This window comes from Anastrepha obliqua, chromosome 4, assembly GCF_027943255.1.
Source record: "Anastrepha obliqua isolate idAnaObli1 chromosome 4, idAnaObli1_1.0, whole genome shotgun sequence".
NCBI classification, from domain to species: domain Eukaryota; kingdom Metazoa; phylum Arthropoda; class Insecta; order Diptera; family Tephritidae; genus Anastrepha; species Anastrepha obliqua.
The window spans coordinates 78,675,670-78,701,518 of record NC_072895.1 but is presented as its reverse complement, the minus strand read 5'-3'; the positions used below and the strand labels follow the sequence as shown (position 1 = coordinate 78,701,518).

The following is a 25,849-nucleotide window of genomic DNA, read 5'->3' as shown; positions in this document are numbered from 1 at the left end:
TTTTTCATACCGGTGAGCCGAAGGCCGTGGCAGCCAGCGCTCCTTTTTTTGCTGTGCAATAACAATTGTATTGTTGTTTCTCATTTTTATAAATAAATAAATAAAAAAATAAATAAAATGGGCAGAAAAACAAAAATCATACATCTTTCATAAATTATTTATGACTTAAAAAACTCAATCACCTTATTCTTTGCCAAATAAATTTTTCTTGGATATAAAAATTAATTAAGGGTTAAATTTTTCATTATTAATATAATTAATTATTAATTAAATTAAAAGCCCAACTTTTCTGATAATTGAGTTTTAGACATTTTATAAATTGTATTTTGCTTATTGGCCTCTTACAGAATCAGAAATGCTCGATAATGAGATATAAGTTTTTAATTGCGAAGTGAGATTAATTAACACACCCACTACTAAGAATTACTTAAAAATTGAAATCGCGTAACAAAGTTATAAAAAACTCATAATATAGCCAAACTATTATCTTTGACATGCATATTCCCGACTAGAATTACAGTGACGCATGCCGAGGAATCAGTTAGGCCCGAATTAGGCAGGCCTTACTGAGGCACGCCTCACTATTACCTTACCAGGCCCACGTTAGGCAAGGCAAAGATTGGCATGCCAGAACAATACCAAATTTGGTTGTGCTCACGAAAATCTGGGCAGTGTCTCACTTAGGCATAAATTGGAATCCCTAACTGATTTGTAGAAGGGCATCCGGAGTATTACCGAAGTTTGGTTTTTCGAATCTGCGCCTAATGAGGCAGATGTGTGGCGATACTTTTCTGGACTTAGGTCTAGTTTGGCTGCCTTATGAGGAGCAAATTTGGAATGCGGTCTGCCTTATTTGCACCTAATCACCGCCTTACCAAAATTTCTAGTCCGGTTATTATGATATTTCCAAGTTGTTGTTGTTGTTGTAGCAGGTCACTGGGTTCTGCCAGTTCGGTTCAGTTCCTTATCGTCATCGTCTAACCCATCTAACGGTAGGCCCAAAAAGCATGCTGTTTCGACAGGTTGGGTCCGGAGAGAGAGAGGGGTGTTAGGTGAGTGGGTTTAATATGGCTTGGGAATATGTGTATGCATATTGAGTATGGCTGCTGGATAGGTAGGAGCTTAACCTGTTACGTGATCCAGGCCGTAATTGAGCCAAAGTTGTGTGGGAATAACGAGGTAGCTGAAGCTGTTGTTGTTGCTGTTTTTGTTGCTGTTTGTATGCTGTAGCAGCATAAACATTCCCCATACATATATGAGGAACTCTGCTGAAGTGACAGTTCTTGGCCGAATATAAATCCGGGTCGTTCTGCTAACGTAGAACCGACTGTCGTGGGAACGAGGTAGCTGAAGCTCTTCGTCTTCGTCTGCAATGGGTGGTGGCTATTTCTTAGTCGATATACGGGTTTGCCGCTCGGTATTTGAGTTTGCTGTTTTCATTGAAAGCCTTATCACCAAAAATTGTAAGACTTGTGCGTTTTTTTATAAATATTTATTATCCTATGCCTCTCAAAAATTGTATTTAGTAAAAACAAATAATTTGGAACCTGACACCTCACAAATATCATACAAAGAAATTTGCCGCATTTTGGCTGTTAGTTCGAATGCGCTTCTGACGTCTACTGTCCGCTGAAAAGTTCAACTACCTACTCTGCATTCCCAGCGACAAAGACACTCATTGACTTTAGTGGGAGATACCAATGCACTTTGCAAATCAGAGACTGTATTTGCTCATTTCCATTTACCATCAGACAACGGAGATTTTTACGATAGATTTGCAGTGGTACTAAAATGAGGCACCTACAAATATACATACATATGTAAATATATACGTATGTATATGTATGGAAAAGTACATATATGCAAGTATGTAGCATTACTTCGCTCTGTATGTATGTGTGCAAGTATGTTTTATATTTTTAGTTCATCTCACATTTTTACAGCGTTTTTATTTTAATTTTTGATTTTCTTCGCTTTTCACTACTTCATTTACATTCACATGTAAGTGGGCATGCATGTACGTGTGTTTTTAAGTATGGATGGAAGTACAGCTGTGAACATAAAATGAGCAGTGTCCTCAAAAAATTAATTTGAAGTCATTTATTTTTTTTTCTATAAATCATACAAAAGAAAATTTCAATATCAAATATCCGAATAAATCCGATAACTACGTAAATAACGGGTTTCTGTTAGCGTCGTTACGTTTTTTAGTGCTTTCAGTGTTTTAAGGTTATACAAGAAATATTGATAAAATTTTGCACATAGCGAAACACTGCACCACAGATTCTGAAATTGAGAGCAGATGGAAGATCTTACACAGAAATACAAAATATTCTCTCATGTTTGGCAAAAATGATTTCAAAGACAATAAAGCAGGACAAAAGAGGAAGAAAATGAAAAACTTCCTCGCCAGACGATCGCAGATTTGTAAGGGACTCCAAAGAGAATCACATGAGCCATATAAATTAAAAAATAGGTGAACTTAAATGTTTCTGACGTGACTGTACGTACATAGAAGGCTACGGGAAACTGGATTAGCAGCTCGAATCCCAGGAAAAAAGCCATTCCTTGCACCAAAGCATAAGGCAAAACGTTTGGAATTTGCAAGAAAATAAGTTAGCTGGATAGTTGAGCCTAAAATAATTTTGTAGGGCGGCACGGGTTCACGGCAATATGCTAGACGTCCACCTGGCACCGAAAATCAGCCACAATACACTGTGAAAACCATCAAACATGTGGGCTCTAAAATAATTGTATCGGAATGTTTCTCAAATTATGGCGCAGGCCACATACACAAAATTGATGGCATTATGGACACCAATAATTTTGTGAAAATAATGCAGAATACTATGTTGCCGTATTGCAGAGAGGAAATGCCAATAAAACGGGTCTACCAGCAGGATATATACATATATAATTGGCGCGTGCACCCTTTATGGTTGTTTGGCCGAGCTCCACCTCCTATTTGTGGTGTGCATGTTGATATTGCTCCACAAATGGAGGAACCTACAGTTTCAAGCCTCCTCCTCCAAGTCTCCGAACGGCAGATATTTTTATGAGGAGCTTTTTCATGGCAGAAATACACTCGGAGATTTGCCATTGCCTGCCGAGGGGCGACCGCTATTAGAAAAATGTTTTTCTTAATTTTGGTGTTTCACCGAGATTCGAACCTACGTTCTCTCTGTGAATTCCGAATGGTAGTCACGCACCAATCCATTCGGCTACGGCGGCCGCCAGCAGGATAGTGATTCTAAATTCACGAATCGGAAGGCCCATAATTGGTTTCGCGTAAATAAAATTGAGGATAAGGAATGGCCAGCTCAGTTCCCCGACCTCAGCCCTATAGAAAATCTGTGTGGGGACTTAAAAAAAGCTATAAACACAATGCCAATTCGAGTAACGATCAAAAACTTTGGGAAATTGTTAAAGATGCGTGGCTAAAAATTCCGAAGCAGCGATGTGAGCAATTGATGGAATCGATGTCCCACCGTTGTGCTGCCATATTAAACAAGTTGTGAAATTCAACTAAATTTTAGTCTGCAAACTTTGGCAATGCAGTTATTATTAAATTTCTTTATAAACTTAGTCAGAATGCGTTTCTTATGTATATGACCACTGCCATTTTAATGTTAATCCTGAATTTATGTGTTTTATTATAAAAAATTTTGTTCTTTGTTATAGAATTGTGTTGAGTTAAAGAATATAATAATATTTCAAAATTAAAATAAAAACTCTGTAATCACATCGTAGATTACAATTTCTTTGAAAAAATCTAACAGTTTTTTGGTGCTGCTATTTTCGTATTCGCAACTGTATGTCTTATAGATTGTACAAAGACCTTTCAGCCGCAGTCGGTCATTGGCCGTCTTCTGCTGGCCGTTGCATGTGGTGAGTGTACGTACGCCAAAATCGTTGGTTCTCCCACCGCGCTATCAGCACCAGTTGCTGCGTTAATTTTAATTAGAGGGAACAGTGAAGCATGAAATGAAGAAAATGTGCCCATACGTAGTACTTTAGAAAGGCTCTAAAATAATATACTCGCTCAAAATGTATGTGCAATGTAAAATATACATACATGTACACAAACAGCATTCATACGTACATATCTGTGTTTATGTGTAGATATGAATGCAGTATAAATGCGTACGCATAGCGCAAGTTCTGTTTGGCAGTCCAACAGCGACTGCAAAGCCAGTGATTTCCCACCCAAAGCGAACGGCGCACGTTATCGCACGGAAGTGACGTGAAACAACCGAAAGAGCATCAGTTCCAATCGCTCATATACTCTTCTATCAATTCTTTCGGGCCAATACTGAAAGTTTACGATTTGTTAACAGATAAGTGTGACGCCATATCAGCTTTGTACCTTCCCTAGTAGTAATCATATGTGTAGGTATGTGCGTATGTTTGTGTATGGAACTGAAAGAAGTAGAAAGTGCAAGAAGCGCTATTGAAGCGAATCTAGGCGTAATAATTAAGACATTCATTTACTATGATATATTTTTAAATACCTCATTTAAAAAGAATGCCTGGTGTTGCATGCAACAAGTCTATGTACTAGTTTAAATAACATTCAAGTAGGACTAACGTTTCACTTCATTTTTAGCTTAGTCAGTATAAATGCTTATAACTGTAACGCGTACTTATTTATGTATACTAGTTGACTGATATATACACACACATATGTATGTATGTGTGTAATCAGATTGTACATTGATTTGATGAAGATCACTTTTTGAATCAACGAAAGCACTCGTTGGCAGACGTCTCGAAAGTTTTCTTTTAATTTGAGTGGCGTCGTTTGTAAGTTGCAGCCATGAAAATGTCAAGGAGTTATACGTATACACATACATACATATACATATGTATATGTATATATGCATGTGCATATTGATTTCTCTCAACATTGTGCATTGTATAATATAACTTGCTCTAAAAACTATGTTTTGGACTGATTTCAATAATTACTTTAAACCTCCTCTAAACATATTTTATTTATTCTTAACTGTCACTGAAAACTGTCACCTCTCTTGGACGCAGAGGAGGTCACCTCCTCGGTGAAACACCAAAATTAAGAAAAATATTTTTCTAATAGCGGTCGCCCCTCGGCAGGCAATGGCAAACCTCTGAGTGTATTTCTGCCATGAAAAAGATCCTCATAAAAATATCTGCCGTTCGGAGACTTGGAGGAGGAGGCTTGAAACTGTAGGTCCCTCCATTTGTGGAACAACATCAACACGCACACCACAAATAGGAGGAGGAGCTCGGCCAAACACCCAAAAAGGGTGTACGCGCTAAGTTAAGGTGGCTGTCACGAGAAAAGCGTTGAATGCTTACAGCTGCAAACTAGAAAAGGGAAAGGAGAAGAAAAAAACAGGAAACAGGAAACAGGAGAGAGGAAACTGAAAATGAACAGCTATTATTTAAACTTAGCTGGAGAAAGCAAACCTGCTAAAGATGACTGTTTGATGTTGTTTTTGTAGCAGTAAAAACGTTCCCCGTACATGTTTGGGGAATGCCGCTTGAGTTATTCCGTGGCCGGATATAAATCCGGGTCGTTGCGGTAATGTAGAACCGATGGTCGTGGGGACGATACTTTGAATATACTTTTAAATTGAATGTTTGATGTTGGTATCCGGCAACTGACAACTAGTAATCTGAGCTTTCTCGTTTCTTTGGAGATGGGCATGGGATGCCAACTGTTAATAGCCTTATTAACATTACCTTCTACATAATCATTATTGCCATTATCACCGAATACAAGCACAATCTTCACCAGAACATAGCCCCAAGGAAATTCTCAAATCGCCACATGCTGCAAGGGTGCTTCAACCAAAACAAGAGCCATGTTCTTCAGCCATTATCCGAAGACCATCGATTCTAAGGGCTTACAATTTTAGTATGAATTCCCATCGGTGAGCAACAGTGCGCGCCGCTTAGGTAATCTAAAATTCACTATACTCGCAGAAATCTGCGCGAAGCTGACCTTCCTTATTAGTCCGTCGGGCGCAGGATCTACCGTAATTCACCGCATGGACCTGGTACCTACAGCTCATAATATGTAAAAAAGAAAACATTTAAAAGCGAATGAAAGGGAAAGCAAGCATTTCCTTATTAACTTTGAGAGCAATGTCAACCAAATTTTTTAATTGCCGCTTGGCTGTGAGACTAATTATTTCTTTCCTAAGGGAGTACTACACTTATGAAAAATAAATCGTTTGCTTTTGTGATGAAGGTTTTTTCTACATAAAATACACCTCAATACTCCGGAGGCCTAAATTTAAAGCTGAGGCTCTTGAGATCTTGGCAAAATATTGTCCCTCCAAACATTTCATCCAGCTTGGAGTCCGAACCATCGGTGAGAGAGTTCACTGGTATTTGATTTCAAGTATTACACCTCGCTCAATGCTCTCACCGCTATGGGCCAACATAAGTCCCCGTAAATATTCCCTATCATTTAAGCTTAATTCGTAATTAGATTAGATACGTACGTACCAAACCACACAAGAGGTATACTACAATTAGTTAATGAATTTGTTTAAGATTATTTTTGGCGATAGTTCCCGTCTGCTAGCAATGAATACAATCGATGCCAATCTATAAAAACTATAGTTGCTTGAGTACAATATTTACTAACATACAAGTATGTGCATTCTCTTCAGTATATGAGTATACCCTCACAGTCCTTGCGAGTTGTCTTAATTATTATTTTTTCCCTTTAGTTTTTTATTTACTCCAGCCTTCTTCTGCTTCGGCTTCTTTTTCACTACAAAATTGCAAAAACAGTCTTTATCATCTGTATCAGTTCCTTCTTTTCCTCCATCATCGACATGAAATATTTCCAAATCACTGCGCAATGCATTTTGCAAAAATATTGCGCTCATACACGTAAATGCACTTTTGCACATATTTACAAGTGTGTTTGAATTTCTATACTGCCAACTTTTATGCTGCATAAGATATATGTATGTATGTACGAGTATTTCAGATACCAGACGGGAGAAGTAGCGCAGTCGACTGAAACTAACCTCAAAAATCTCTCAGCTGGAAATACGCGCCAGTGAGGAATTTTTTAAGATGAAATTAAAAAGACAATGCAACTATAATTAGCTTACATTTGTAGGACCATAAAATTTATTTAAGTGTGGTATTAATTTAAATGGTCTGGTATGTTTTTACGAGTGCTGACAGTTGGAATTTCGAAAAAGTGTGGATTGCATAAAATTGAGCTTAAAAAGCTAGATAATTTAGAATTAGTATTATTTTAAATTGTCCACATATATTAAGCTATATTAGTCTGCCATGTTTATTAAAACCCGTGTAACTGTTTCGGAGTTCTTTAATAAAACAAAACAGCTTTGATTTTCAAAGTGACGCGGCTGACGTTATTTTCGAAATACCTTTGCATTTCAAAGTTGTTCTTGTAAATCTATTTTGTTCCAAAGTACAAAGTTTCAAATGTATCTTATTTTTTGATAGAGAGCCTTACCCACTGCGCTTAAAAAAAAGTTATACTGTGCCAAAATAAAGGTAGAAAATAGAAAACTAAATACATTCTTTATCAACTCTAGAACCAAGGTGAAAAGATGGAGCAGGCGGCCAAAAGTATTGCTGTTGTTTCTAGGCCCAATACGATGGTTCTAAACATTCCTATCTGGTCGAAGTAAAACAGACTCTTCTGTGAAGGCTACTAATTCAAAATGTCGATAAAATCATAGAAAATATCGAGGCTTATCAAGATGTGAACGAACACTTGAGCCCTTAATTTTGAAAGTGGTATAAGTCCAAAATTTTAAAAATCTAGTTTATCAGCTATGTCATTTCAAATCCTAATAAAATATCATAATCTGAACAGATTAGCAGTATGCCATGAAAATTATCTTGGTAAAATGTGTTTATTTTTTGGTTGGTAAAAAAAATACGGTTAGTGTTTTTTTGATAGTGGTATAAGTCAGTCTGTTCACAAAGTTTGGCAAAATAGTTAGTAATTTTATCATGTCTTCAGATAATGGTTCAGGTATGATCAAGTAATCTTTTTAATGTAAAAACGTACTATTTACAGTTAATTAATTCTACGGCGAAGAAGTATAAGTAATGATCCCAAGAAATGGAAACGAATAAGATTAATATCGTTTTCAGATGAATCAGTTCATACTTTAAAAGTGAATTTGGAACCCTTATAAATGGAAGAAAGCAGCATGAAATCAGGAAAGAGGACACGAAATCAACGTAATTATGCAGAAAAAGAAAAATGAAGAAAATTAGTGGGGAGGAATATGAAACAAAAGAGTCTAAGCATGAGAGTGGTAAACTTTCGAAAATAAAGATTGCTTTTGTTCTAGAAAATTTATAAATGGAATCGGATATGAAGACAGGAAAGCTAAAGTTGATTCTTTTTGGGAATTAGCAAGTATCGAAAAACAGAATTTGTTTCTATATGGTTTGGTTCGAAAACAATCAATAAAACAAAGACGAATTATGAAGGATATATGAGAAAATGTAGTTTTAAGTTTCTGGACGTCGCAAAATGGCTGGATCATCTAGAAAAACAGATGAAGAAAAATAATACATCACGTGTGAAGGAGTGGGCTTAGAGGAAAATATTCAATACGGAGTTCAACTTAAATTTTCATACTCCTCGTAAAGACACATGCCAAAAGTGGGACTCGCTAAAACTAAAAATTGAAGCATCTAGTAATGAAGACGAGAAGTTGCATCTTATGGAAATTTATCATTCACATCTTAACAATGCCGAACAGGCTAGAAAAAGTTTAACAGATGCCATACCAAAAGCAAAAGATAACCCGAGTGAATATTACGGATTCACATTTGATCTACAGAAAGCACTTTCTTATCCAAAACTTTCTGTTTTGGTAGCTTATTATAAGTGCAACATGTATGTATTTAATTTAGGGTTTCATAATTTCCACAATCAAAATGCTGAAATGTATGCGTGGAATAAAACAATTGCCTCAAGAGGATGAAAATCGTAACATTAACATAGCTTTAATTTGGTTAAAAATTCTTCAGTCATCTGATAATAATGTTGAAAGAGTTGATTTCTGGTATCCGGCCATTCTTTTTTGCCAAATGAACGCGATTTTGGTTTGATAGAAAATTAAAAAATCGAAATATTTATTCATACCTGAGCATTATTATAATTTACTGGAAGTATGTAAAGGGAAAAACCCATTTTTAGTAGTACAAATGGCTCAGAGAGATTTCATTTCGACAAAACAACTAAAAGAATCAACAAATAGTAGAAAGAAAAACACCAATGGAGAAGCTGTGTCTTGGCTAAAAATACAATGGATCAGATTTCTAAAAATGCTCCATATAAGATCTTTTATAAAACTTCCTTGGATGACAATTCCGAATTCAAAGTATTAGACCTCTCACTTAAAGGAGGAAGACCTCGAATGTACGAAAATATTGATTTGCTTCCATTATACACAACCCTTAGACCAATAACAGAAGAAAAACGTAAAGATATGATGGATTTACACTTTATTTCCCTAAATACTAATAAATAATTTACTTAGTTACAATGAAATGTGTTTGAATAAAATTTTAATTACTAATAAAAACGTTTCCTTGATGATATAAGTCATTTATAAAGGCTTGCAGTTAATTTTGAAAATGGTATAAGTCATTTCAACCTTTCAGAACCACATTTACATTTAAAATTTGTTATAAATTTCACAACCGTAATAAATACTTGTTTGTTGGCACTACTTTACTGTCGAAAAAATAATATTCCATTGTACAAAAATATTTTTTAATTCTTTAAAATGTAAAACTCTATATATTTCGAAACAAGGAAAGCATGACTTACACCACTTTCAAAATCAAGGGCTGGCTCCCTTATTTCACTACAGAAAACAAGGAAACTAACCAAAACTAACAAAATACTCGTCAAAATAAGACGGGAGAGCGCTCAAATCTTTTAAATCTACCTAATATTATGTTTTAGTCTAGGAGAAACAAGTTACAAATCTTTTTTTAGGAACTTCAAGAATATTAAGAATGGACCAAAGGCATGTAAATAAGAACATAGAAGTATGTATTTTATTTTTGTATAAGAATTAAAAATATATGTCACTGCTCAGGGTGAATTATAAACGAATATATATATATATATATATATATATATAATTGGCGCATACACCCTTTGTGGGTGAAAGGATCTACAGTTTCAAGCCGACTCCGAACGGCAGATATTTTATGAGGAGCTTTTTCATGGCAGAAATACACTCGGAGATTTGCCATTGCCTGCCGAGGGGCGACCGCTATTAGAAAAATATTTTTCTTAATTTTGGTGTTTCACCGAGATTCGAACCTACGTTCTCTCTGTGAATTCGGAATGGTAATCACGCACCAACCCCTTCGGCTACGGCGGCCGCCATATTTATAAACGAATAAGGCTGCCAAATAATGTTAAGCTCATAGAAGAATCGCGACCCTATTGGCGAAGAAAGCTTAAAAAGCGCTTAAATCCAATTTCATGTCCTAAATATAAGAAAATGTAATGGATTTTCTATTTTTTTGCTGAGCTATAATAAAATTTGTTGCAATTAAGAATTGGAAAGCATGGAGCAGGGTATCTAAGAACATACCCAAATATTTGCATAAGTATACATATAGATTTGTATGCATGTATGTGAGTTTTAAGTAAATAAGATATTCATTAACACACTAACAGATAATTGTTGACATGCATTGAAGCATTTCTCATTCATCAACGTCGTAATTTACGGCAATGGCAATGAGTTCCTTTGAAACACGCAAAGTTCAGCACAACAGCGAATTCACTCCATTCAACTCTGTTGCAATCGAAACAATTCACATGATTTGGGGCAGGGACAATAAAAATAATCTCTAACCACGTGTGATGAACCCAAGTATGCATATATTTATTACTCGTAACAAATGTACATACATATGTATGTACATATTTGTAACATTTGCATGCTAAGGTAAATATGAGGAGACTTTGTGTAGAAGTCTTGCTTTTACAACTATTTCACTCAGGTAGAACTTAAATAACGCTGATATCAGATATGGTATTAGTATTGACAATGTAACACATTTGTCAGTACCTATAGCATATAATCAGATTAAAATATTGTAATGTATAAAAGCCTGACAGATCATCACCGAAGCATTGCACAGGCCAACAACGTTTACAAGGGGTTCACATTTAAGTTCAAAGATCAGCACTTCGTGCACTTTTACATTATATGCATTCATTTGATCATTTCCTGTAAGAGCATTTCAAATCACAGCATAGAAATACAGCATTAAGCTTACGAAACCTTGAAAATTTGCTTTATGTGAAAATTGGTTTTACTTAATCTAAGTAGTCTATAAAATGTATTCTGCAAATAAATAAATGCAAAAACAAAGGTTTTCCCTCTGACGACCAGCGCAAGTGTCCGGGAAGTATTTTGAAGTTTTGTGTTAAAATAATTACTCGGTAGTACATTTTACATTTACAACAATTGTAATAATAGAATTTAGATGAATATTGTGATTGCAGCCATGGTAACAATAAAAGGCTGTAACAAAATGAAAAGCCATACGGGCCGTCTCGGGGATACAGCCACCAGCCGTCTAAATGTGGCATGTTTTCCTGGCATGCTCACTTTATCGTAAATTTCTCTACGTTTATATAGGACACACATACAACCAATATGTATGAAATTTGATATATATAATAGTGTATGTAGAATTTACAACTATGATATATTTACATATTTCAGTCCTACAAGTGTTGTAGTTGTTTATGTATTTAAGTTTTTATTTGCATTAAAGTAAATGCAAACCGTTTCGATTTGCCCGCAGAGCAGCAATTGAGGGCGATTTCGTTGAGGTTGTGTTGATACTGGGTGAAGTAGTCGGTGGAGTCAGGTATGTATGTACATACAGATAGTGCTTGTAATGAGTGATAAACAATGATATGTATATGTATCATTTACCAAAACACATGAACAAAATTTACGTTTAATAAAGCAATCACTTTTAATTCGGATACGAGTGGCTCGTGGGAAAATTGTGTTTTAGTCAAAAATTATTAGATCTGCATAAATTCAAAGATGGCGTTCAATAACTGTGCAAAGCAAAACTGCTAGCGATTCAGGGAATTTAGTTCTTAGTTGGCTTTTGAATTGTAATCGCCTCCGAAGTAGTTCTAATTTGGCGAAATAGCACTAGTGAAATTGTAATGTTAATTACTTATTTTATAAACACAGTTCGTCACATAATAGCGTTATAACAGTTTTCTGAAATCCAAAGTACTTATATACATACATATGTAGAAAGGCCAGGTTTTGATTATTAATTTATTTATTATTTAATTTTTTGTTTTACTTTTTTATACCTACAAATGCAGTTCATAGTACAACAAAAACTATAAAACTCAAAGTTGCAAACTTTGTACAAAAGTAAAAATAGTTAACTTCTTATTCTTCTTAATTGGCGCGATAACCGCTTACACGATTTTGGCCGAATTTAACAAAGCGCGCCAGTCGTTTCTTTCTCAAGCTAACCGGCGCCAGTTGGACACACCAAGTGAAGCCAAGTCCTTCTCCACCTCATCTCTTCAACACAGAGGAGGCCTTCATCTTCCTCTGCTCCAATCAGCTGGTACCGCGCCGAACACTTTCAGAGTTAGAGCGTTTATATCCATTCGGACGACATGACCTAGCCAGCCGATGGATCTTGATTCGCTGCGCTATTTCTATGGCGTCGTAAAGCTCATACAGCTCATCGTTCCATCGCCTGCGATATTCGCCGTTGTCAACGTGCAAAGGTCCAAAAATCTTGCGCAAAATCTTTCTCACAAACACTTCAAGTGACGCCTCATCGGGAATTGTCATCGTGCAAGCTTCTGCGCCATACCTTAGGCATGATGGAGCCTTGTAGAATGTTAGTTTTGTTCGTCGAGAGAAGATTTAACTACTCAACTGCCTACTTAGTCCTAAGTAGCACTTACGTTGGATTTCCATGGGGACATGCTGGTTCCTAAATAACGGAATGCTGGTTCCTGAATAAAAGAAAAGTATTTTACACCTCGAAATCATAAGTGTCAACAGTGACGGGGTGCCGATACGTGAGTGCGCCGACTGTTTGTTTGATATCAGGAGGTACTTCGTTTTGTCTTCGTTCACCACCAGACCCATCCGCTTTGCCTCTTTATCCAGTTTGGAGAAGGCAGAACTAACAGCCGATGATGTCAATATCATCAGAATACGCCAGCAATTGTATGCTGTTACAAAAAATTGTGCCTGAGCGATTAAGTTCTGCGGCTCGCATGATCTTTTCCAACATCAGGTTAAAGAAGTCATACGGCAGCTAGTCACCCTATTTTAAACCTCGTTTGGTATTAAACGACTCGGAGAGGTCCTTCCCAGTTCTAATGGCGCTGCTGGTATTGAGCAACGTCATCTCACAAAGCCGTATTAGTTTTGCGGGGATACCAAATTCAGACATCGCGGTAACTTCTTTTCGTACTGTCGAATGCAGCTTTGAAATCGACGAAAAGATGGTGCGTGTCGATTCTCCTTTCATGGTTCTTTTCCAAGAGTTGGCGTATTGTGAATATTTGGTCGATGGTAGACTTTCCAGGTCTAAAGCCACACAGATAAGGTCCAATCAGTTGGTTGATGGTGGGCTTCAGCCTTTCACACAATATGCTCGCTAGAACCTCATAGTCGATATTTATAAGACTAATCCCGCGATAATTGGCACAGATTGCAGAATCGCCCTTTTTATAGGTTGGGCAGAGCAGTCTTAAACTCCAATCGACAGGCATGCTTTCATCCGACCATATTTTGCATAGAAGCTGATGCATGCACCTTACCAGGTGCTCGCCCCCATATTTGAATAGCTCAGCCGGCAGTCCTTCAGCTCCCGCGGCTTTGTTGTTCTTTAGTCGCGTTGTCACTATTCTCACCTCGTCATGGTCGGGTAGCGGAATGACAATGATTGTTGCGAGACGCTCGTCCACCGAAGTCAACGACAGTACTTGGCGACGAAGTCTCTCTCCCACAACAAATCAAACACCGAATTTGCTCTCCTTTACATAGCAGCTGTAGTAGACGTCACAAGATCCATAGCTTCTCTTCTTAATGATGTTATATTACAAAAACAACTTCATGGTCTGATTTCTGCGAGAATTGATCTCCATACAATTTTCGGCGTATTCTCTCTATATTTTCCGAATTCGTCGAGTGAGTTACTGTTTTACGAAGCTTTAACTTATTTTGGGTGAAGTATTTCAATAAGATTGATATTGGGTTTGATTGTGACGGCAAATCCAAAAGATTACTTAGGCATTTGTATGCATTTTCAGGTGTGTTTGACTCAACGCTGGCTTTTGCTGGAAGAGCGTCACAACTCAAAGTAAACAATAAATTGAGAAAACGGCTTCAAAAATAAGATAGAACTGCATAAAATAAAAGCTGCAGGTAATTTTTGCATTCCTACCTAAAATATATAGTATTTGTTTTGCGTCTTGCAGCAAATGAGCGATATGTACATTCGTATCGTTTGCAAAATCGCCTCCATAGGTTATTGTCCTCATATGCAAGAAACGTTTTTGTAGCATTACTTTTTAAAATCCAATTTTTGGGAAAATAATTTTTTGTTTTAAAATTTTGGTACCCATTTTTTGTCGTTTGTTTTTAAACAGCTACGTATAATCCCTGCAAAGTTGCATATTGGGATCTCCACAACTTTTTGAGTTATATTCAAATAGGTTCAAAAATTACCAACAAAATTTCCGAAAAAGTTAGAATAAAAAATATAATTATTATAACGGTTCTTAGTTGGAATAAAAAATATAGTTATTATAACTTTGTTTAATTCATCTTTTATCCTATAAGACTAATCTAAAAATTATAAAAAAGTTAAAAAGATAAAAAAATAATAATAGAGCCAAAGATCATATTAAAAGTCTCTTAACCAAAATTATTAAAGTTTCTTCTTATAATACGGGGGTATTTTGAAAAGCCCCTGAAAATTCAGAGAAATAGCACTAATGACGGGTAGCGGGGTTATATTTAGCTACTAAGTTTACTAGCATCTCTCACACCAAGCCTCAGCTAGATCGGTTTATTTGTTTGTGTTTGGCATTTGTTTGAAAAAGAATTTCGTGTGGTGATTAAACATTACTTTATGAACTTAATGGAAATAGGGTTCCAACTCGTTTTACACCCTCCTATTCTCCAGACTTAGTTCCCTCGGACCCCTCGAACTACTATTTGTTCCCGAATTTGAAGAAATGGCTGGCGGAAAGAGGATTTTATTTAAACGAGGAAGTGGTTGAAGAAACGAATGTCTATTTTTCAGACTCAACGAAACCTATTATTCGGAAGGGAGCAATAAACTAGAATATCGTTGAACGAAGTGTAAGGCCAAAAAGGAGACTATGTCGAAAAATAAAAAAAGTTTACCCCAAACAATTAAATAGTTCTTATTTTTGCCCGGACTTTTCAAACGACCCCCGTATTCAAGCCTACAAAGCAACCAATTTTTAGAAGAATCCCTCAGCAGTAACATACTGTATCTTCGGATAATATAAGGGAGTGAGCTCAGATAAAAGGAAGTGAAAGGCACAACACTTTTATATTTAAAATGCACTACTTCATTGCTCTATTAAATGTGCTTCCTTCAGCGATTTGGAAACGTCGAGTTAAAAAAAGCGAAAGAAAGTCGGAAGTGTTCTGTCATCAAAAACAAATATTTTATTTACACGATATTTACAGTAAACTAAATTTTGAAAATCTATTGGTAACTAACAACTCCTGTACTCTGCCTCGTCCTGTTTCTGGTATTTGAAATACAATATGGGATATGGATATGTTAACCATAAAATGCATGCCATCACAAGATTCCGGTTAATAATACTATCCCGTAAACGAAAATTGTGGAAGTATCTTTTGCTCATACAAACATATTTGAGGCAATTCTACAAATAAAGGAAATTCGTTTTCATGTTTAGCAAACCTACCGCTATTAACAGAAGGCGGTAAAAAAGAATGTATATGCGAGTATATATAAAAATACAAACATGACCGTAAATTTATGTATGTATGTATGTATGTACTTCCTGTAATTTGAGCCTTACCGCTACTCCTTGTCCTGTGCATTGAAGAATATCAATTGACTATGTGGGCAGCACTTCCGTATGCCACCGATTTAGCCGATGAGTCATTTTGACATTTTTGGCTTTTCAATAAGTTCCTTCAACTCAGTATTGCTGCTTGTGCAGTTTAGTAAGTAGATGCATTTTACATACGTACATATGTATGTATTTCTTTCTACGCTCAGGTACTGCCTTTTGTTATTATTGTTTGATTTTTACTGTTCCATCTGAATATTCTTATCTTTGCGTGTCATTCCAGAAGGTCATCCAGAATTTGCAGTTTTTGCACATTCGAATACGAATCATTTTTATAAGTATGCATTTGCCTATTAGCTCTGGCAGACGCTCATGCATGTGCTGTCCAGCAGTGTCCGTGTGACACACGTACTTGTTGTCGGCTTTTGCATGATGAAAATCAAAAATTTTAGATATTAGCGTCATGCACTCGACACGCACACATATAAGCTACTGTCCAGCTTGCATGAGTGTATTCCGGAGCTACATATATAAGTGTGCACAAGCCATGCACATATACACATATGTACATATATTTATTTGTATATATGGATATTTCTCTTCTTTATTCACTACGCTCAACGCCCAAATACAACTTACACCAACATACGGCGATAAGGTTCGAACTGGAAATACTCTAAACTCAAGTCTCAAGTGGCTCTGCATTGTAGTAAACTGTAGTAATTTGATATCCAAGCAAACTCATTTACATACGTACATGCATACAAATATTCGTATGGATATGCATATTTACATACATATATCCGTATACAAACGTACACTTTGCCAGTCTTACATTTTGATATGGTTTCTCTAATCATAAAACCTTCCCGATTACGTCGCTAAATGTCAAAATATGTTTTTCGGAAATCTATCAACAAATTAGAATCATTCCACTTGAATATACAAAAATATGGGAACATATTTAGTTGTTTACTGCTATTTATATGTATAAATACCCTGCAGGGAACATCGGAACTAGGGAACAAATTAGTTGTTAGCGAGGCACGTATGTGCTATGATGAAGCTTCTACCCGAGTTTTGTTAGAAAAAGGTACCGGAAGAAGCTTGCGCCTTGGCCCCATGCGTCCCCATTGAAGTCCCTTGCTAATCTGAACATACATATTTCTAAATATTGATTTATTTGGAGGTTCGAGTATAATTGGAAAAAATTAAATGTCATTAAAATGCTGTTATTCAATGATAAAAAATGTGGTATTAAGTTTTTAAAGTTAAATATATTCGGTTCATTTTCAACTTTTTATATGTACATATACATATATTTTTTTTTAGTTTTTAGGTTAATCAGCGGCTTCCTTAGCCGAATGGGTTGATGCGTGATTACCATTCGGAATTCGAAGTTCGCAGTTTTGAGTCTCCGTAAAACACCAAGAACAAGAAGAACACGTTTTTTCTAATAGCGGCAGGCAATGCTCAATCTGCCGGGACAGTAAAAATATTTACAAATAATCAGCAGGCACGCTATACCTCCTTAATTTTAATTTCGCATATTTTTTATTTCTCATAACTTTTTGTTCTGTTCATTATGTTCAAATACGTATTAGTATTTTTATGGTAATTTTTATCAAAATAATTTAAAGTGAATTTAAATGTCTACAAATACGTCAAACCGAGCCGATAAATGAGGGCATGGTATTAACGTTGATGGCGCATACATAGGTCAGGCTACAAAGAAACACTGCTACAAGATACTACAGAATATTCCTAGAGGGAATATTCATATTTAATAGCAATTCTTTGATAGAGAAATGTGAACATGTGTATTAATCACATAATGAAAAAATAGAATATGCTGATGTGTCTAATCATTCAAGGAGAAAAATAATAAATGAATGCGAAGATACGATTTGCTCCAAGTATTCATGACTTCCATTTGCACATCAATGCGATAAGCTCTTGCTTTTCCCTGCTTTCTCTCTGGAGATAAAAATAGCCTCCAATATACAACATACAAAACTTGAATTTCACAGAAAGAGTTGATATCAACAATACTTTGTCATTAAAACAACTATTTCGTTTGATAAATGCAATAAAATTAAATTTTCGCAGAAAAATTAGTCTGAAAAAAATGTATGCTTAGATCAAAAGACATGACTCATGCCCCCCTAATCAGGCGTCGGTGCACTTAACCCAATGCACTTTTACGTAAATAGTTTTTGCTTTAATTATTTGGTTAGGAAACATTGACAAAGAAAAAGTTTTGCAGACATTCGTCACTCCAAATTCACTCTGAATATACAAATATGTGTGTGTACGAGTATGTAGGTATGTAATTACTTAATTAAGCGATTATTAAGAGTTTACTGGCATTAAGTCATACAAAGGAAAATACGTATCTACATATGAATACTCAATACATCTGTATGTACTTATATATGTGTTCAATTATGCACATGTGGTGGTGGTATGTGTTTTCTTAGAATGTTTTCCATGCATATAAGAAATATATAAAAGATACATACATACATATATAAATAAATAGATTCGTATGTATATATGTATGTACTTTGGTAATGCGATAAGCAGTTGCTTGCTATGCTTATAAATGTGTCAGCGTGTGTACTTCCAGGCAGACGTCGAAAATCTTTCACTCATGTGGGATAAATAAATACACAATTCTTTTATTTAAGAACGCTCGGTTTTTGTGTTTGTTCTCCATATGCGATGTGTATTTGAATGGAAGGTCTCGGATACATTTGATGTTATGGAAGTTGCGCATTGTAAATATGCAAAAGCTAAATTCAATTTGAGACCAACGTACTCGTAAATATGATACTACAATTGGCAAGAACTGTTTACTTTTTTGTGATTGCTTGATTTCTTAAGTTAAAATTGTGAGATCTAAGCAGAAGATCAACATTAACCAAGCATGCTTGCATACATACATATATGTATCTATATGGACATCTTATATATTTCGTACACATTGTGTATTTTGAATTATTTAGAGGGTATATTCCAAAGAAAAAATATATACAACTACATACATATGGTATTTTATATGATCTCCTCTTGGAAATAGTTTGCATCAGTAGAAATCTTTGGAACAGGTAGAACGAAATAAAAATGAATTCAAACAATAGAACATCCAAAAAGAACACCGAAAACATTCAAAAAAATTTGTTACTTTTTTTTTGTATTTTTTATTTTTTTATTTTTCAAAAGCTCTCAGGAAAGGCTCTGCACATAGTATGCATGTGCATACATATATTGTATTAAATTGTAAAAGATACGCACAATACTTTAAGAATTGACAATTTTTTTTTATAAAAATATAGTTCATGCTACAACAAAAAAATTAAAATTCTAAGTCTAAAACTTCGTGAAATATAAAATTGAAATAAATGCACCCAATTTTAGTCAACATTCGCACAATACTTTAAGAATTGACAATTTTTTTTATAAAAATATAGTTCATGCTACAACAAAAACATTAAAATTCTAAGTCTCAAACTTCATGAAATATGAAATTGAAATGAATGCACCCAATTTTAGTCAACATTTCAGGCTTTTTAATCAGCAGTTTTAAATAAATTCCGAGTGTGATGTTTCATAGCCTATTAACTTCTTAGTCAAATAAATGTATGAATTGGCTCGAAAATCGCTTTGATTTTTGACAATTATTTTTTTTGCTGGCGGTCTTGAACATTTGCTCCATATAAGAAAGCGTAGAGTTCCTACATTTTTCTAAAATTAAAAGAGGTAATTACAAAATATTGTTGTAGAAAAAAATGGTCAATGTCGTTGAAGTCCTCAGGACCTCCTTTGTAAAAAAACAAAAAACTGGAATACTCTTAATTTTCTAACTTCCTTTGAAAAATGCTAAATATAAACTATTATTTTCTCGAGCAAACAATAAATGCTGAAACGTAATTTTTATTTTTTCGACTAAATAACAAGACATCTTTCAGTCCCATTTGGTACTAAACGAATCATCTTGAATCCTAGATTTCAAAAATATATAGTAAGTGGTATTTCGTGTTTCCCACTCAACAAGCGAAACAAAATAAGCTGCGGTTTGATTTCCGGGTTACATTTTAACCGTTATTATTTTATTTAAAAGTCATATAAATGTCAGAATATAGAATAAAATTTAAAAAATTTAATTTTGGAAAATTTAATTTGGAATTTTGCGAAAAAGTCTATTTAATCAGACTAGAAGTAGAGTAGGAAATGTTTATGAAAATTTTTCGACTTTTTAATTTTTTGCAAGCTTGAAACTTTAGATTGCATAGCTTTTGTTGTAGTGTGAATTATGTTTAATAAAAAAAAGCCAAGAAAACTTTTACAAATGTGTACCTAACATATGAGATGGGTAGGCTCATATAAAATATGTAAATATTTGCCACCACTTTTTAAACTTCAACTCTTTGTATTGTGTTTTGTACTCCTTCTTTGGCTGCTTCGCAAGTAACTCCACTTACTAATAATTGGGCTGTAGTTGCTTAAATATTTCAAAAATTTTGCAAATTAATTTCTCAATTATGTTGGAGGATCCCTGACATTGATTTTCCAACAGAGAACCTGACATCATCAACGCCATTATCAGTTTTGCTACGCACAAGTTTCTACGCGCGTAAAGTTAAAATTTATAGCGAATAACTTCTTACGTACTATACATACATACATACACATTCATTTATACGCGTATGTTACATATACATCTATACTCTATATGTTTGTACGTATGCCCATACGTACTTTTCGTTGACAGTTTCGAAAATTGCTAAGGAAACCCGCTGACAAAACTGGATTTTTTCCAATTCACCAAAATGTGCGCAATTGCGGTTGGCTTCAAAAATTCTACAACTCGCATTTGCAGAAACACAAAACGCACAAAACCTGCAGCAAATCAAACAATACCAAAATAAATTAACAATCAAAAGCAACAACAATCGCAAGCTGCAAAAACTGCTGTAACAATATGCGCCTAAAATGCAGCGAAAATTTGCGAAAAGAAATAACTAAACTTCGCCTGACCGAAATTAAAATGCAATGCATTTTTAAATTTTTTTGCTCGTGTTTTTATCACCGCTGACAATGCGAAAAAAGGAAACTCGCTCAAACGTTTGCGAGATTGTTGACTTGAAGTTGGATCAATCGATCGATCGATTGGTTGCTCGATCGAATTTCAAGAAATTCCCACTTACCTTAGCACCGATTTGATTGCCACATTGACCGGCCTGCAAGTGCACGATTTCCCTCATTTTGTAATAAGTTGTTTTATATAATTTTTTTAATCGAAATTCGCGAATCCGCGTTTAATAGTTTTTTTTTGGTTACAATCTGAAATTAGGGTTTGCCAATCAGAATCCTTTGCTTTTTTTCGCAAATTTCAATGCAATTTTGTTGTGAATTTGTTTGAAGATCACACAGGAAATACTAAAACCATTCAAAATTTTCAATAATGTGTATACTGTTTTTGTTGTTGCTTTTTTTTTTTTTCTTGGGTATATCCTGCACACAAAGGAATTTTTTGTTTCCCCAAATCAGAAAATTGGAAATACTTTGCTAATTGCTGGAACAGATCAGAGCACAGAAGTGGACAAAGCACTTGGTGACAACTCGGCGAACGAAACTGAACTGATCGTGGAGGGAATGCGCTATGCCAGCAAGAAGCATTCGCCGGCTGCCGGCATTCACGCAGACGAAGTTCGCCGCACGCCGCATGCGTCATTTATGGGCGAGAGTGCATGTGTGTACTAGTGTGTGTGTATGTACATTTTTATCTACATGCATGCTTTGGTTGGGTGGTGGAGATGAGCACACTGCGGTGTTGTTTTTGGTTGAGAGTTGGAGATATGCCGCACAGGCAGTAGATAAATATTGAAGTCGAGCGAATCAGAAACCGAACGAGTGAGTGTACTGCACGAAATGCATTAGGTGATCGAAAACACTGCGAGAAATATGTGTGTGCTTTAAGAACTATTCACTTCCTATTACACTAGTATATTTAAGAGCGCGTTTTAACTACTCATATTTTAATGATTAATTGAATGATGTAGAATGATTATGATTCATGAAAAGCAGATCAACGTTTACAGATTAAATTTTTCTTTACTTTTTTGTACTTTCAAAAACTATTTGTATTATTATTTAAACAGCGTTCTTTTTAAAACTTATGTAATGGAGAAAACACATGTAATGCGTTGTTGTTGTTGTGGTTTGATAATTCTGCTGAATATGAAACCGATAACATATTAAAAAAATTCTCAATTTTTCTCAGATATTCATATAGAAAATTGCATGCTGTACAAACGATAAAAATAAAATATATACGAAACTTCTGAAGACTTTAGCAGAGAGTTCATAGAAGCCAACAAAATCAAAATTTATGCACTTAGAAGTTCAGTGAAGACTTCAAGTCGCAAAAAAAGCGTTACATGTCCGGCCCAAGGCCACTTTTTTCTACAAAAATTCAAAAACGTCTCTATTGGGCCCAATAAACCAAATTTGGACTGCAGCCGAAGAAAGGAAAAAAAGAGGGAATCTCACTTTCAAATGGTAAAACCAGGTTTTAATGGTGAGTATTATATATTCAAACTTTTTAGAAGTTGTACTAATCAGCACGCTTCGCTACTTCTGGTGAATAATTATTTATTAGAAATAAGGCTTGTGACATTGGAATGGACTGTTTGTACTTCCTATTCAAACCTTTGAAGAATCAGACCATCTCATGTTTATTATCTATCATTATAACGTTCCATTATAATGGAAGAAAAATAAAAAGAATAGAAAAATTATCATCTCCACGCGGTTGTGCGTGCTTGAGTGTATCGAGAAACTTAATCTACTAGGAACACACAATAGCATCCGGCTAATTTGGGTCCTATGACGCAGGGGTATAACTGGGAACGAAATAGCGGACGCATTGGAGAGAGAGGCTGCGGTCTCGCCTTTAATAGGACCCGAGCCCTTTCTCGCTATGGGACAACACATTATCAAGGAGAAGCTTAGGAGTGGGACCACGCTAGGCGAAATTTTTACCGGGAGGGTACAACCAAAAGAGGTTTAAAAAACTCATAACCTTCCCCAAGGATAAACCGAGAATGCTCGAGGGCATTCTCATAGACCACAGACTGCGAAGTCATTTGCACATGATAGGGACTTGGTCTATCTGAGGTACCATACTGTGATGAGTAGAGAGTACAAAAGATCATGAGGCCGAAGCGCAAACCTCATAAAGCTTCTAAAATAATCTAATATGTTATTTATTCCAATTTATGGGTAATAAGAACCATTGAGAGTTGTGACGCTTCTACATAAAATACCTTCTAACATCACCTGCTGCTCAAATTGAAATGATGTTATGAAAAGAATTTTGCATGCAATTCCATTAAATAGAAGCGTTTCACTCATTTGTTGGCAAGTATGTCAAACATTTTAATTTTCTTTTAGATCTACCTGCGTCGCCTTTATGACAAGCCCCAGGTCTATTCATGATTTGGTCATTGGAGAAGTTCTTTAATAATATGAACTTAGTCAAACGACTTGAACATATCGTACGTGCCAAAGATGTTGTTCCTTCGGCTCTTCGCCCTGGGGTTGACAGCGCACGAGCAATGGAAGTATCATCTACGGAAGGTTCTGTCTGCACTTGGTATGAGTTACTGATGGAACTTTGTAAAATTAACAAACAGTTGTTGTACCAAATAAGAAGGAGGAAGATCTAGTAAAACTTTCGAATAATTTTCCCTTAATACTCCAAAGACCATTGCTTCAGATGTCAACGTTTATGCTTTTGCTCTATATAGGGTTAGAAGTTCATAAAGTGTGGTTTTGTTCGTCGAAAGAGGAATTCCCCAAAGTAGCACTTTTTCAGATTCTGAAGTCACACAAAGGGATGTCACCCAGTCTGAAATATCGGTTGGCGTCAAACGGCTCGGAGTGGTCTTTGACAAGCGACATTTTACAAACATTAATTCTAATTGCCTGGCATACTTTTCCCGACTATATTTTTCATAGGAGTTTAGGTTTGTCTCTTATCAGTTCTTCGTCGCCTATACATCTAGCACTTCGTCAGCACTCGCAGCTATATTTTCTTCAGTCGCCCTCTTCATATTCATGTTTCATCTTAATCGGATAATGGGGCGCTGTTGCTGCTACTAGTGCCATTCAGCAGGGTGGATAATTGCCTCTTCTGCACACTCTTTTTTGTGCAACTCTGGACATCAGTCGTCATGTAACTCTCCATATTCTACAAGGAACCACCCAAGTTATCAAGCCAAATTTCATAATTACGTAATTGCAAAAATAAGTCTTCTGCAAAGCAAATGCGCTGTTTTCGAAATTAATCTACTATGTACTTTTAATTTGCTCCATAACGGCATAAAACGAGCCTAATCCATAATGCTCAGCAGTAAACTACAAAAAAAGCATATCTATGTATATGTATGTATATTAGGGAAGATCTTGTTTTTATTTTTTTCAACATTCCCACACTCGTTTTTATAGAACACAGAAGAATGCTAAGGGAATGTCTGGAAATGAGCTATTTTCAGTGACAGCTCAAAATCTTCTAAGTATAAAAGCATTGCTTAGTTGACTTATTAAGAAGTGTTCCATTTTTTTTAATCCCCGAAAAATCTGAAATTGCTCGGTACACTAAATTGTTCTGTCTTTTGCCCTTCAACGCCTGGAAGTTACTTTAATATCAAATGAAATGTATTGTTTGTTTCACTGAATATAATTGGTTTTGGGCATATGATTGGTATAATTTTAAGACACTTAATTTTGAGAAGAAGTTTGTTTTTTCGATTTTTGAAAAACCTTTTCTGAAATTTCAGAATATTCATTTTAAACTAATCAAACTTCAACTCATTTTTTTTTATATTTATACTCGTAATGAACTTTATTAAACCAAATATGTACCACTTCGGTCGACCACCTTTTACCATTTTTCTTCTAGAGACATTATTCCATCAGTGTAAAACTTTTGTGGTTTCTCGACGAAAAACAGCGACAAGTAATTTTCACAGGCTCCTCTTCAAGCCAACTTTACTTCATTAAGGGAGTTCTGCATTGACCGAAACAAATGGTAGTCCGATGGTGCAAGGTCAGGGCTATATGGTGGATGCATCAAAACTTCCCAGCCAAGCTCTCCCAGTTTTTGCCGAGTCATCAAAGATGTGTGTGGCCTAGCGTTGTCCTGATGGAAGACGACGCCCTTTCTGCTGATCAGTTCTGGCTGTTTTTTTCGATTGCTTGCTTCAATCTCATCAGTTGTTGACAGTAAAGTGTAGAATCAATCGTTCGAGTAGGCTGGAGCAGCTCATAGTGGATTATTCCTTTCCAATCCCACCAAACACACAGCATAACCTTTCGAGACGTCAATACTGGCCTTGCGACCATTTGTTGAGCTTCACCACCCTTGCACCATGATCTTTTTCGCACATTATTGTCGTATTTGATCCACTTTTCGTCTCCTGTTACCATTCGCTTCAGAAATGGTTCGATTTCATTTCGTTTCAGCAAAGAATCGCAGATGTTAATTCGGTCCATCAAATTTTTCACAGACAATTCATGTGTTACCCAAACATCGACCTTCTTTTTGTAACCAGCCTTTTTTAAATGGTTCAAAACCGTTTGATGAGGAATGTTTAGTGCCTTGGCGTTGTCATGGCAGCTTATGTGACTGTCCTGGTCAATCTTTTCCATAATTTCATC

General features: G+C 35.6%; 1 protein-coding gene across 1 annotated transcript in view; it reads right to left on the bottom strand.

The window, feature by feature from the left end:
- Positions 1–21,756, bottom strand: part of LOC129244435 (tubulin beta-3 chain) — a 35,629-nt gene extending 13,873 nt beyond the window's left edge. Inside the window, exon 1 of the mRNA XM_054882059.1 lies at positions 21,334–21,756. Within this exon, the coding sequence (XP_054738034.1) occupies positions 21,334–21,390 (57 nt within the window). The 5' untranslated portion in view covers positions 21,391–21,756. The remainder of the gene's footprint in view (positions 1–21,333) is intronic.
- Positions 21,757–25,849: the final 4,093 nt, after the last annotated feature.